The 14700-nt window shown below is 43.4% G+C and overlaps 1 protein-coding gene across 1 annotated transcript in view; it reads left to right on the top strand.

Moving 5' to 3' along the window:
* Nucleotides 1-2556: 2556 nt before the first annotated feature.
* Nucleotides 2557-14700, top strand: part of lmbrd2a (LMBR1 domain containing 2a) — a 30189-nt gene continuing 18045 nt past the window's right edge. The window contains exons 1-8 of the mRNA XM_063195694.1: nucleotides 2557-2697; nucleotides 3238-3487; nucleotides 3608-3708; nucleotides 3891-3989; nucleotides 7557-7724; nucleotides 8810-9020; nucleotides 10973-11047; nucleotides 11923-12036. Coding sequence (XP_063051764.1) covers nucleotides 3314-3487; nucleotides 3608-3708; nucleotides 3891-3989; nucleotides 7557-7724; nucleotides 8810-9020; nucleotides 10973-11047; nucleotides 11923-12036 — 942 coding nt within the window. The 5' untranslated portion in view covers nucleotides 2557-2697; nucleotides 3238-3313. The remainder of the gene's footprint in view (nucleotides 2698-3237; nucleotides 3488-3607; nucleotides 3709-3890; nucleotides 3990-7556; nucleotides 7725-8809; nucleotides 9021-10972; nucleotides 11048-11922; nucleotides 12037-14700) is intronic.

A 14700-nucleotide genomic window follows, 5' to 3' on the forward strand; every position in this document is an offset into this window, starting at 1 on the left:
CTGATATTGGACACGCTTTAGAGTGATCATGACTGGCCTATATGTTTGGCTCTATCGTTTATCGTTACAGTATAATTCCTTATGTCACTGCTATGCATGCTCCTAAGACAGAGTGTGAAGGGCAGTGCTGTGTGTGTGTGTGTGTGTGTGTGTGTGTGTGTGTGTGTGTGTGTGTGTGTGTGTGTGTGTGTGTGTGTGTGTGTGTGTGTGTGTGTGTGTGTGTGTGTGTGTGTGTGTGTGTGTGTGTGTGTGTGTGTGTGTGTGTAATCCTCTTTCCTCTAGTCCCGGCTCTACCGTAGGCTACTCGGCATGCGCCTGGTTAAAGGGTTTAACCTCCACTGCAGGAAACAGATGGCTGTCACTGTAAGCAGAGACAGACAGAAGCCTATTGGCTAACTAACTCTGAAGGCTCTACAGGTGATGCCAACGTGCCATAGAAGAAGCTCGCTGAAAACTTTACTGACTTCAACCACTGCGATGTCTTCTTGGACTTTGGGGCTGGAATCTGTGGTGGAGGAGTTTTTGGAGAACTGGACAGAGTCTCTGGACGTGATGGGAACGTTGTGGCTGTCCATCTTGGGGCCGGAGTTGAGCGAGGACTGGGACTTTTGCCTGGACTTGCTGGAGAACCTCAACCTGGATCTCCTGGGAACCACCGACACTCTGGTGGAAGACCCAGACGTATGCCTCAGTATCTTGGGACCACTGGCCATTGACGACTATTATTTTGAGGCCTTCACAGATCTATGAGCACAAGCATATTTCTGATGCTGCTGTTGGGAGGAAGAGTCTCCATGCATGGCATGAGATGGCATGGCATGGGGCAGGGGATAGACTTTGTGAAGCATCATCTCAAGGTATTCAGGAGAAAAAAACAAGGACACTGTGTGAAAGGTTCCAGTTGATAAATCAACCACCAGATAAATCTAATCAGAGGTCCAGGAACTCCCTGGATTCCTAGTTTTATGACATACATCTGCTGCAGAATGGAGACACATTGTCATCAGCTGTGGATTTGCTTGAAACTATTCTGTATGTAATTGATTCCAGAATTGATTTTTCTTTTCTTGTCTTTTTTCCCTTTTTTGCATTTTCAAGAAATTGCATTTGCATTTTTTCTGATATGGGAGTGAAAGATCAATAAATCTGACTGGTATGGCGGCATGGTGTCCTGTGTATTGGCCTCTAAATAACTATTCTGTTAACATGTGAACCTTATGACTCCCTCCTCCTCTTCATAACATTTATTGTGAAACCTGGAATTAGCCCAAATTATGCCAAGCAACAAGCAGTTATGATAGGATGCCAGCAGTGATAGTTTAAATACCTGATGTAACCACTAGAGGGCTCACAACTACAGCTCAATCATAGGCCGCTACTGGATGTGTCCCATTCATTTTACAACGGCAGGTTTAAAAAATAAAATGCGGAATATATGGAATAACAAGCATTTTATGTGAAACACAGCTACACTGCATTTAAACATTTCCTAAATGTAAGAAAATAGCATAGAAACAATATTAGAAGAAAGTAGGGTGACCAGATGTCCCGAAAAATTCGGGACAGTCCCGAATTATAAGCTTTTGTCCCGAATCCCGAATCTGACTGTGCATGTCCCGAAATTTAGACTTACCTAGGCAACTAATAATAATGTTTTAACCAGGTACACATCGTTTGGCTACTGCCGCCTGTGCCCCATGAGAGGCTGCTTGTGCAGCCCCAAATATGTGAAGTGGCTGCGTTCCGCCCCTCTGCAATGTATCTATTTTATCTTGCTGACATTCTATTCGATTGCAACAGTAAGCGCGAGCAATTACCGGCGCGCATTTTCACTTTCATCGACAAAATAACAGTAGTAGCGACATGGCAGATGAAGAGCCCCACCCTGCGAGTAAAAAACAGAAGCGACAGTGCAGGTAGATGAAGGAATGGGAAGGGAAACTATATTCTGGTTTTAGACCGTTCTGTCAGCGTGCATTCTTGCATTGTATTGTTTATTTTTTGACGTTCCGAGTTCAGGCACACGAGTGCACTGACAAGCTAACTTGCAGTGACAGCAAGCTAATCCATTCGGTGTTCAAGTGTACAACAACCTCGCAACTCAGATGCCAAAGCATCGATGCAGGTAGGCGTCACAGAAAGCGTTAAAAAATGAAGGAGAAAATGAGAGGTCAACAGCAGCTGCGAGATTGACATGGCATCGAGGGGGGGAACAATGCAGGCATCACAGCTGTGGGGAAAATAAGTTTAACATGTAGGCTACTACTGTAATAATCAATTTATTTCTTGCCTTTCAACCAATCATGTTGTCAGGGCTTGTTATTAGGCTATTCTATAAATAGAAACCTCTGAATTGCATCGCTATAGGCCTAGTTAATTTTCAATATTTTCTTTTTTTTTCAACGACCCCCCCCCCCCAAAAAAAGCGTCCCGAATTTCAGCAAACCTCATCTGGTCACCCTAGAAGAAAGAATAATATAAGACAGACAGTCAAAGATGAGATGGCCACGTACGTCAGCACTGGAACATACTTCAAGTCCCAGCATGCAACGTGTAAATAGTAAACGCACCGCTTCAAATTACGTAAGGTTCAAAGGCAACACTTGTGCTGCCTGTCTTTTACACGCAATGACATCTAGGAATAGCCGTGGGGTGTGGAAATTGTCACCAGTGACTATGAAAAAGGAACACAGAACGGTGAGAACCTTTTGTCAATTTACATACTTTAGTATTTCATCCAGAGCATGTTGTTGTGTTAAATACATTTTGCTACATATCCCCACTGGAGCTAGCTAGCGTCAGCTAATGGTAACAACATATTGTTGTGTTTGGCTGAGATAACTAAATAGATATAGAGCTTTCGTCACCTTTTGTAAAGAACTGTGGCCAACATTATTTGGAATGGTTGTCATTTGGTGTGATGATGTGGCAAGACTGTTTTGAGTGATTGTGCCAAGACACAATCCTAGCCTTAGGCTATTTCAGTAAGTGAAATGTATTGTTGTACAATAATCTGTTGGTCTCGTTGGCGTTTGGTCTGCTTATTCTGACCACTTTTCTGTCATATCATATGTTTCTCAAGTGACCCGTGATCATTTTTTCGCTACTCTTGCATGTCCAGTTTCCTCGTTATGTTACACGTGAACAAACTTGACGTCTCACTCCACACTCCCCCTCTCCCTCCCTCTCTCTGTCTCCCCGTCTCCCTCTGTCTCTCGTTTTCCCTCCCTCCCCCAGGTCTATGATAAGGTGTGTTGAATGATGATGGCCTAGCTTGATCTGGTATGACTGAGCGCCCCGTTCCTCTGGCAGAATGAGTGGTGTGGCTCTGGCCGTCGAGATAGTGGTGGTGTTTTTCCTGGCTCTGTTCCTCCTCCACCGATATGGGGACTTTCGCAAGCAGCATCGGATGGTGCTGTTCGCCACCCTCCTCGCCTGGTTCCTCTGTTTCCTAATCGTTTTCATCCTGCCCCTGGATGTCAGTACGGTGAGCAACGTGCAATTTATCTCTCCCCTAACAAGCACCAGCGAGGAATTGATGTTGGCCAAAGGCAACATCTGCTATACTGTTCTTTGACGTGCATGCATGGTGTGTTTTTAATTGCAGAGTATCTATAACCAATGCAAGATCAACAGCAACAAGGACAAGGTTGCAGCACCAACAGAATTTTCAAATCAGTCCTCCAACGTCACTGCTCCAACAACAAGGTTTGTATAATCTTCTTTTTTCAGACATCTGCGATCGTATTTTGTGGTGATTGTGATTGTTTATTATGTACTGTAGACTCATGGCAGTTTGTTTCAAAGCTTTGTGACCTGTAATTAACATGTCATTGAGAAGCTACAAAGACCAAAGTGTTCATAATTTTCTCATGTCGTATTTTCTTCAGTCCAAAAAAGGTTTGTTTTAAGCCATGGAGCTACATCCCTGATGGAATCCTCCCTGTGTTCTGGCGAGTCGTGTACTGGACCTCACAGTTTCTGACATGGTAAGGAACCCACTGCTTCATGACCATTGCATGTCTTCAATTGTAAGTCGCTTTGGTTAAAAAGCATCTGCCAAATGCTATGTAATGTTACGTTACTTTACACTACACCGCATTTAGTTGCCTTCCATCTAGTGCAAATGACAGAAAATGTCAGAAAATTAGGTAGGCTACAAGTGGGACTGAGTGTCTTACAAATGCACCTCAGCTATGGATAAGGCTGCAGAGCAGGTATTGTTGAGGATGCAGGAAAGCGATAGTCAGCCTCTGCCATGAAACATCTAGCATAGAAATCTAGACACCCCTTGCAGCAGCAAATGTCATTCACTGCCAGGAATGTGTAATGACAATGCATTAACAGTCCACAAACGAATCACCCTGAAGTGCATCCTGTACCTCATCCTATTCATGACTATTGGTTTATACAGTTCTAGTATCCTATTGCCTATACAGAAAGGTTTGAAAGGCCACCTTTTTAGCCAGCCTTTCTGTGTATGACCTGTTTCTAGTCTGTAACTCATTTCAATATGGTCTAGCGCGGCTAGGCTATGTGACCTTTTTGACGTATATTCTGCATATCCAGACTACTTTTAACATGATCGTGTCATGTGTTTATCAATAGCCCTGTGATCATATGTTCACTGTGTAGGAGTGTAACCCGACGTATTACTGCGCACTGCGTCCCCCTCGGGGGCGCGAACTCGCCACCACGTCTATGGGAGTCACAGTACAATACCGCTGGCCCAAGAGACTAGTCTCCCGGTCCAACGGCATTGACACTGTATGAGGCCTTGGGAGGGAGGCTTTTTACTAACGTTCCACGCCAACTTTGCTAGTTGGCCTCCGTTACATAGGACATGTTTCTACAAGCAGACCCTACCTCATTTCAATGTGGTGTAGCACGGCTAGGCTGTGAACCATCCATATCTCTAATAGGTTTGGGGTTAAAAAAAAAGCTGTATCGTCGTAATTATTCTCATTATTGTAGTGTAGTCATTTTATTTGTGTGTTTTACTGTGATAGCTTCAGTCCTTTGTTGTTATTATTATATCCCCGAAACGCGGAGCGTCGGGGATGTAATGGTTTTGCGTGCACCGCCGCCGCCGCGTCCGCCGCGTCCGCCGCCGCGTAAGATCTTTCGTGTTAACGCGATAACTTTTGAACGGATGTTTGGATTTGTCCCAGATTTGGTGTGTGAATGCTCTAGGGCAGGTTCATGAACTGATTCGAATTTGGAGGTCAACAATTTCAAGATGGCCGAATTCAAGATGGCCGAATTTTTGTTTGGCCCATTACTTCTGACCGGGTGGATGGATTTGTCCCAGATTTGGTGTGTGAATGCTCTACGGTAGGTTCATGAACTGATTAGAGTTTGGAGGTTAACACTTTCAAGATGGCCGAATTCAAGATGGCCGAATTTTTGTTTGGTCCATAACTTCTGACCGGGTGGATGGATTTGTCCAAGATTTGGTGTGTGAATGTTCTAGTGTAGGTTCATGAACTGATTCGAGTTTGGAGGTCAACAATTTCAAGATGGCCGAATTCAAGATGGCCGAATTTTTGTTTGGCCCATTACTTCTGACCGGGTGGATGGATTTGTCCCAGATTTGGTGTGTGAATGCTCTAGGGTGGGTTCATGAACTGATTACAGTTTGGAGGTTAACACTTTCAAGATGGCCGAATTCAAGATGACCGAATTTTTGTTTGGTCCATAACTTCTGACCGGGTGGATGGGTTTGTCCCAGATTTGGTGTGTGAATGTTCTAGGGTAGGTTCATGAACTGATTCAAGTTTGGAGGTCAACAATTTCAAGATGGCCGAATTCAAGATGGCCGAATTTTTGTTTGGCCCATTCCTTCTGACCGGGTGGATGGATTTGTCCCAGATTTGGTGTGTGAATGCTCTAGGGTGGGTTCATGAACTGATTACAGTTTGGAGGTTAACAATTTCAAGATGGCCGAATTCAAGATGGCCGAATTTTTGTTTGGTCCATAACTTCTTACCGGGTGGATGGATTTGTCCAAGATTTGGTGTGTGAATGTTCTAGGGTAGGTTCATGAACTGATTCGAGTTTGGAGGTCAACAATTTCAAGATGGCCGAATTCAAGATGGCCGAATTTTTGTTTGGCCCATTACTTCTGACCGGGGGGATGGATTTGTCCCAGATTTGGTGTGTGAATGCTCTAGGGTGGGTTCATGAACTGATTACAGTTTGGAGGTTAACACTTTCAAGATGGCCGAATTCAAGATGACCGAATTTTTGTTTGGTCCATAACTTCTGACCGGGTGGATGGGTTTGTCCCAGATTTGGTGTGTGAATGTTCTAGGGTAGGTTCATGAACTGATTCAAGTTTGGAGGTCAACAATTTCAAGATGGCCGAATTCAAGATGGCCGAATTTTTGTTTGGCCCATTCCTTCTGACCGGGTGGATGGATTTGTCCCAGATTTGGTGTGTGAATGCTCTAGGGTGGGTTCATGAACTGATTACAGTTTGGAGGTTAACAATTTCAAGATGGCCGAATTCAAGATGGCCGAATTTTTGTTTGGTCCATAACTTCTTACCGGGTGGATGGATTTGTCCCAGATTTGGTGTGTGAATGTTCTAGGGTAGGTTCATGAACTGATTCGAGTTTGGAGGTCAACAATTTAAGGATGGCCGAATTCAAGATGGCCGAATTTTTGTTTGGCCCATTACTTCTGACCGGGTGGATGGATTTGTCCCAGATTTGGTGTGTGAATGCTGCAGGGTAGGTTCATGAACTGATTCGAGTTTGGAGGTCAACACTTTCAAAATGGTGGAATTTTTATTTGGCCCATAACTTCTGACTGGGTGGATTGATTTGCCCGATGACTCCTTAATTTAATGGTTCACCATTTCAGTGAATCTATCATATCAGGTAGGCCTACAGTGTAATAACCAGTGTAACAATATTTAATACCATGTAATACTAGTGTAATACCAGTGTAAAAATAGGCAATACCAGGTACAGTGTAATAACCAGTGTAACAATATGTAATACCATGTAATACTACTGTAATACCAGTGTACAAATATGCAATACCATGTAATACCACTTACACACAAATAGCCTACATGATATGTACAAAATTGGTACATGGTGTCACACTGGTATGACGTGGTATTAAATATTGTTACACTGGTTATTACACTGTACCTAATGTGGTATATCCACTGTCATAGTGAACCATTAAAACAGTGCTACCATTTGCCCCATTTTTTCCTTCATTTTCACAATAGTCATTTGGTTTTAAGCCTATGCACGTCATTGATCTATGTATAGATATTAAATATATTTATTTTATATTTTGTATTTATCATAAACGTTCATGAAAAGGTGGACGGGAGTGGTAGGAATGATTGGGGACTGGAAGCGTCGCGTTTCGGGGATATACCTTAAGCAGTCGAAGGCGACTGCACAGGCAGTCTAGTTGTTGTTGTTGTTGTTGTTGTTGTTGTTATTATTATTTTATTATTACTATTGTGGGCTTCATCATTTCCTTTCTGCTTCATCATTGCACATGATCCCTTTGTCTTCTCTTGTGTGTAGGTTACTCATCCCGTTCATGCAGTCCTATGCTCGTTCCGGGGGCTTCTCCATCTCTGGGAAGGTCAAGACGGCTCTGATTGAGAATGCCATCTACTACGGAACATACCTGCTCATATTCTGCTCCCTACTCATCTACGTGGCCGTCAGCCCCAAATTCAACCTCACATGGTAAGCCAGTTGCTCCTCTGTCTCTCTCTTTCTCTTTTTCTTACTTTCTCTTCCTCTCTCTCTCTCTCTCTCTCTCTCTCTCTCTCTTTCTCTCACTCTCTCTGCCTTTCATCACGTGGCTGTTAAGCCCAAATTCAATCTGACATGGTAAGCAGTTGTTTCTCTCTCTCTCTCTTTCTCTTTCTCTTTCTCTTTCTCTCTCTCTCAACCTGACATGCTGAGCATCTCTCTCACCCACGCTCTCTCACTGTTTCATCCACACTTTGGCTGTGAAAAGCAATATTCTTCTGTCAGCCTTTTTCACACGATTTTGCCCATTTTAACTAGTCACGTGCAATTCCTCTCAATGGCACCCTACATAATGTTGTTTTAATGCCAAGTGCTGGATAAAGAGTACTGGATGGCTGTGAGTCTATAACCAGAGCCATATTGTGTTCCTATCCCCTGCCTGAGGAAAAGAAAATAATGTTTTTTTTCCTCTGCAATCTCATTCCCTTTGTCCTCAACATTGGTGACTGTTTGTACTGTGTGAATGTTGTGAGCTGCAGACATCTGTTGCGGAGACCCCATGCATACACACACACACAGATAGTGTGGTGGCACCATGTCCTATCATGACCTTGGCATGGGCACACGCTATTCCCATAGACTAGTGTCTACTGCAATGCAGGCTGACTGTGTCTACATGGCTATTATCAGCTGTAATACTGGCTGGCTGTGTCTGTGTGGCCACTCTGCTTCTTTTCAAAACAACATATGGTCAGTGGACTGGCAGTCGGCGGCACACAGACTTTGTTTACTTTTCAGAAATGATACACCAAGTGTATGCCTTTGGTTGTGTCTATCTACTGTATGCCTATTGTCTGTATGAGTTATTCCTATAGAATTTTTCTATTGACGTTTGGTGAGTTTGAAACGTGTTAACAAACTGTTAGAGTGGACCTCAGAAAAAAATATGTCTGCTGCCTTGTCCTAGAGTCAGTTGCAGGTCGGTAGCATCATTGTAGCCAGCGTAGCTGCATTTAACCTCTGAGTGCTGCGATGGGTTCAAAATAAAGACTTCCAATTCCTCCATCCGCATCCAGGAGTCAACTCCAAGTGATCGGCATCACGGCGGCCAACACGTGGGGTCTGTTCCTGCTGGTGCTGCTGCTAGGCTACGGCCTGGTGGAGATCCCGCGCTCCTACTGGAACGCCTCGTGCCACGGCCACTTGCTGCTCAAGACCTACTTCAAGGCCGCCAAGCTGATGACCGAGAAGGCAGACGCAGAGGAGAACCTGGAAGACGTCATGGAGGTCAGTTTACAGGATGATGGAATATATAGTATATGCAGTAAAAAGGACTAACTGATACAGACGTGTGCAATAAAACACACACACACACACACACACACACACACACACACACACACACACACACACACACACACACACACACACACACACACACACACACACACACACACACACACACACACACACACACACACACACACACACACACACACACACACACACACACACAGGCGCGGAGTGGCCGTCGGGAGATCGGGGACTTGTCCCGGTGGGCCGCGGCCGTGAAATGTAATAATGCGGCCGCACTGCGTTCCCAACCGGCCCTGAAGCTTACAGATGGTACTTATAAGCACTAAATTCCCACTTTCCACTTCCCTGTTCAAGATCTCAGCTGACTAGCCAGTATTTATACCGTATACCAGACGGCAATACCTCACTGACGGTGTCAAACAGTAAATTGGCCACACCCCTTCTCTACTGATAATTTTCATACACCGTAGATCGCGGAAGTTTACAAGATCTTAGTGACACAGTTTCGTTTTCAGTATTTGAAGAACCTGTGATATGTATATTGGTTACCAAAGGATGGAAATATGAATAAATTATGATTTATTTTCCGATTTCCACACGACTGTTACAGTTTACAGTCTTTCCAGTCCTGATTCACTTGCTCTGTGGTTATTGACTTGGGTTACGAACAGACTCCACCAAGTGGTAAGGAAGATAACTGCACCTAACAGAAGCAAGATAACTGCACCTAACAGAAGCAATGGGTTTTGTTTTGATTTGTTAGACCTACCAGTATATCTCCTTATAGTCGAAATAATATTATTATCATACATATATTTATATGTGGTACATTTAGGATGTAGCCTATGTCTGAAGAAATGGAACAAAATAATTACCACACAAGATTCTGATGTGACCAGTGCTGGGTGTGTAGGCTAATAAGCTGTGGATTAAAGTAGAGTGATTGCAAGAAACAAAGACATTTGCTGCGAGAAGACAGCGTTTTAAGGTAGGCCTACACCGTTTGTTTATACATTTTGTTGACTTATGGTTGTGGTTTGAAGTAGCTAAGTTTGGCTTATTTGCTGCATGGTGGGTTTATTGCACAATGTAGACAGACTTTTTGTAAGCTATATGCTACTATACTATATTTTGTAAGCCTACTCTTCTAAAAATCCCCACACCCAAAACTTTGTGCCCATGCTCATCCTGTCTTCCTTAAACGATATTTCAATTTCAAACTGTCAAAATGACAGTGGAGTGCACATTTGCATGGGACAGTAGCGTGATGTAGCCTAACCTAGGCCTATGAATGCTTTAGACTGTGATGATGGCTCCAGTGGTGTAGTCTACTTTTTGAAGTGGGTATACTGTATATTTGAGCATTTTTTGATGTGTGTATAGTCTACTGTATATATTTGTGCTATTGTAAATAATGGATCAATCAATTTTAAGTGGGTATACTGTAATCCCTGAAATTTTGAAATGGGTGCGTATACCTGCGTTTTACGTAGACTACACCACTGGCTGTGCATTTCATCAAGGTGTAGGCTACAATTCTCCACTTCAGGTTGATATTTTGACAACACTAATGTCCACATGTAGTACGACTGCAGATTTCGTGGCTTTTGTCTTTTTGGTTAGGAAACCATGTTCGCTTTGTTTTTTGTTTTTTTTAAAGAGGGCCGCCAAGGGGGAAATTCTCCCGGTGGGAAAAGGTGGGCCACTCCGCCCCTGCACACACACACACACACACACACACACACACACACACACACACACACACACACACACACACACACACACACAAGCAGCAGCATAAGTTCAATCAGTGGGCATGCAGGTTATGTACAAAAGTGTAGATGTTCTATGTAAAGTGCAAGTGACATAGAGAATTGAAATGTTCATGACATGTTCTTCTTCCTCATTGTTGCCTTCTACAGGATGTGCGGGGAGCTAGTGAAGCCATCAAGTATAATCATCCTCTGAGGAAATGCATTGACACAGTCTTAAGAAAGGTGAGTGTCAATATGTTTTATCACCCTACAATAACACAACCGCATTGCAGCTGTCTGGGAACACTCATTAATTTCCGGGTGAAGTACTGTATCATTCAATAATCCACCGCCATATTGCAGCTGTTAAAACAAGACCAGAAGGCATTTTCAAATACATTCTCACTCTAACTGTTTCAGTGGTTCATGATCTTGTAACAGAATGAAAGGCACCCTAAGCAAGTTTGGAGGAATGGAACAGCTCTGTGTAGTGTTCAGAGATAGGCAGTTCCACTACAAAATAATTGAGTGCTGCTTTAACTGTGCATGATCAAATAACAGTTGGACAAACTGATTGCAATTTCAACTTCCGTGCTAATACCTGTTATAGACTTTTGGCAATAAAGTACTCATTGACTTTGATTATTTATTGCAAAGAGTCGGATGATGTGATCTTGTGACCTTTGTCCACCACAAGTAACATCTCAGTTCTGCAGTTCTGTGCAGTTCTCCTAGACACACGACTCAACTTCCAACCAAATCTGAAAACTCATGAGTGTGTCACTTAATCTGCAATTTCAAACTTCCGTGCTAGCGCCTGGTTCATAGATTGTTGGTTGTATAAAGTACTAGAATGAAGTCCAGTTGGAGTGCTTCCTGGAACTGTCTAGTTTTTTAAGATGGTGCTCTTTGGTGACAGGCTTGGTTGAATTCAAAAATTGATTTCATGCCGAAACGCGTCGAAGTATTTTCATCATGCTATGCCCAACAAAATAAAGGCATTTTAATTACAAAGAAGATGAGTGCCTTGGTATTTCTCAAACTTTTTTGTATAAAGTACTAGTTGACTTTGATTATCGCTGTGAAGAGTTTGACCTTGTGACCTTGCTCCACCATAGTGTCCTACGGAGCACCAGGAGAGGATGGGCAGGAACATGGACGACTATGAAGACTACGACGAGAGCCGCAACGCCTGCCACAGCAAGAAGAACCTGGTCAAACTCCACAAACAGGTACACTCTTTCTGTTTCTTTTTTTCTCTCTTTCTTTCTATTTTTGGGCTTGTAAGCCTTCATTCAAACAGGACAGTTTGAGAGTGGGACGGGTAATGATGAGTTGAAGAGAGACGGGGGAGGGTCGGGAATTGACCTCAGCTTGGATTCAAACCCGGGTCCCCGACGTAATAGAACTCTGCCTTAGTCATTGGAGCTATAGCTAAGGCCACGAGCAGATAAAGTCCTTACAAGACTTGAAATCCTGTACTTCTATTGTTGCTGATAAAATGATTCGACATGGATGTATGACTACCGGTATGAGTACTTTGATGAGAACCACAACTCTTAGCCCCAGAGAGATGCACCTGGTCAATCTGCACAAACGGGTACGTTTTTTACAAGTCTTGAGGACTTTAGGAGTTGTATTGGGGTTTTTTACATTTTATTTTTAACAAAAGCAGTGCAGCAACTGCCATTATATGGAGTCTGCATAGATCTTAAAACTTGTCTGAAGTCAGAGTCAGAGCAGGTACTTATACTTACTGGTGGGATGACATTAGCCATGGCTATTTATTTGTGAAACTTCACAAACAGTTAGTCATTACAGGACGTCAAGACGTCAGTACTTGTATTGTCATTGGACAGTTGCCTATACATGACGTCTGCTTAGGTCTCACGACGCACCTGCAGTTTCTAAATAAAGTGCCTGGTGAAATTACATTAGCCATGGCTATGTATTTCTGAAGCTGCACAAACCAGTGCAGTCATATCAAGACTCGAAAACCTCAAGACTTGTATTGTCAATGGAACAGTTGTACTATGAACATGGAGTGCATTTAGACCTCAAGGAAATGTACATATTATGAAAGCTGCACATGCCAGGACTTCAAGACGTTTTGTAATGATTAAACAATGGTTTCTACATGGACTCTGCTTAGCCATAACTGTGTGCCTGCCTTGTGAACCTACAGCCAGGGCTGCGGACAGCTTTGGCCAGGCCCAGGACAGTCATCTGAAAAGGCCCCCCACCCAATACATACCCAATTCTGGAGGACCCACTCTCCTCCTGGGTCCGGGACAACTGACCTGTTTTTCCCCCCCTGTCCGCTTCCCTGCTACAGAAGCCAATGAAATGATATTAGGCCAGGGTAGTTAGTTCAGTCCCTGGGGGTTGAATGGAGTTACTGACGGCTAAGCACATCACGGATAACTACATTACACCAATCAACTGCGAACTCAGAGACCTCCATCGCAGACGTCATGAAGTGTGACACCAAGGGGGCTGTAGGAACATAAGTTGATATTGTTTGTGGGATCCGTTTACCTCAGTTTAAAGCCGTCATGAAGTGTGTCACTCAGGGGGCTGAAGAGACATGGCCAATATTGTGTATGTGATCAGTTTACCTTGACTGCATGAAGTGTGCCACCCAGGAGGCTGTACAAACATGGACAATGTTGTTTGAGTGATCTATTTAGTGTTAGTCTGAAACTCGCCAGTCCTGTGTAGTTCCGTGCAGCTTCGTGAGCTCCACTATTCTGTGTGGGAGATTTGCCTTCGAACGTCATGGTTTATTTTTCATTTTTCCCGTTCCTGCCACCAACCAAATCCTTCAAAAACGTTCTCTGTTCATCTCTAAAGAATCAATCATGTGACTCCTCAATGCAAGCCACCATTCTTATTGTTATTGAGTGCTTCGTACATTTTTGTGCCGGAGAGATTCTCAGGAGTCCAGACCTTTGTGTAGTGTAGTTCTGCGCAGCACACACACACACACACACAAGCACACACACAAAAGAGGTCTGATGAGAACCTGGCTTAGTGTACCCGAGGAACAAGACATCACACAGCTACTTAACATGTTTTTGCTGCTTTGGTTTCAAGTAGAGATGTCCGATAATATCGGCCCACAGATATTATCGGCACGATAATTGTATAAAATGTAATATCGGTCAATATCGGTATCGGATTTTTGTCTTATCAAAACCGATATAATAATGCTTGAATTACTGTACACTTTTCTCCTTAATTATTTTTCTATTTTGCACAGACGATGTTAATATTTGGAAAGCTTTGTTGCATTCGAGAATGCTTCTAGTGGGGCATTACAATAAAATTAAGCATATTTTGTTCCACAACAGCAGATTTGTAATGTTACCTAGAATTTGTTATGAGGAAAAATAACCCACATATGGCCCTACCGTGGCTGATATGGTAGGGCACATGTTTACCACTCGGCCGACCCGGGTTCGATTCCCGGTCCGGGTCCTTTGCCAGTCCTTCCCCATCTCTCTCTCCCAGCTCACTTCCTGTCTCTCCTTCACTCTCCTGTCTCACAAAAACCAATAAAGGCTGAAAAGTCCCAAAAAATACTTAAAAAAAAAAAAAATTAAAAAAAAATATATAAAAAAAATAACCCACATATATCGGCATCGGTATCGGCCAATATCGGAATCGAAAACTGAGAGTTGGACAATATCGGCATATCGGATATCGGCAAAAAAGCCACTATCGTACATCTCTAGTTTCAAGTGTTGCTCAGTAAGTCCTTTGGCCTCGCTGATGTGCTCATTGGTGGCTTGCATTGCATTGCAGCCTTCACCGTCTGCATGCATGTGTCTGCAAGCGAGCAAGTGTGTGTTTGTGTGTGTGTGTGTGTGTGTGTGTGTATATGGGGGTCAGAT

This window comes from Engraulis encrasicolus, chromosome 3, assembly GCF_034702125.1.
Source record: "Engraulis encrasicolus isolate BLACKSEA-1 chromosome 3, IST_EnEncr_1.0, whole genome shotgun sequence".
Taxonomy (NCBI): Eukaryota; Metazoa; Chordata; class Actinopteri; order Clupeiformes; family Engraulidae; genus Engraulis; species Engraulis encrasicolus.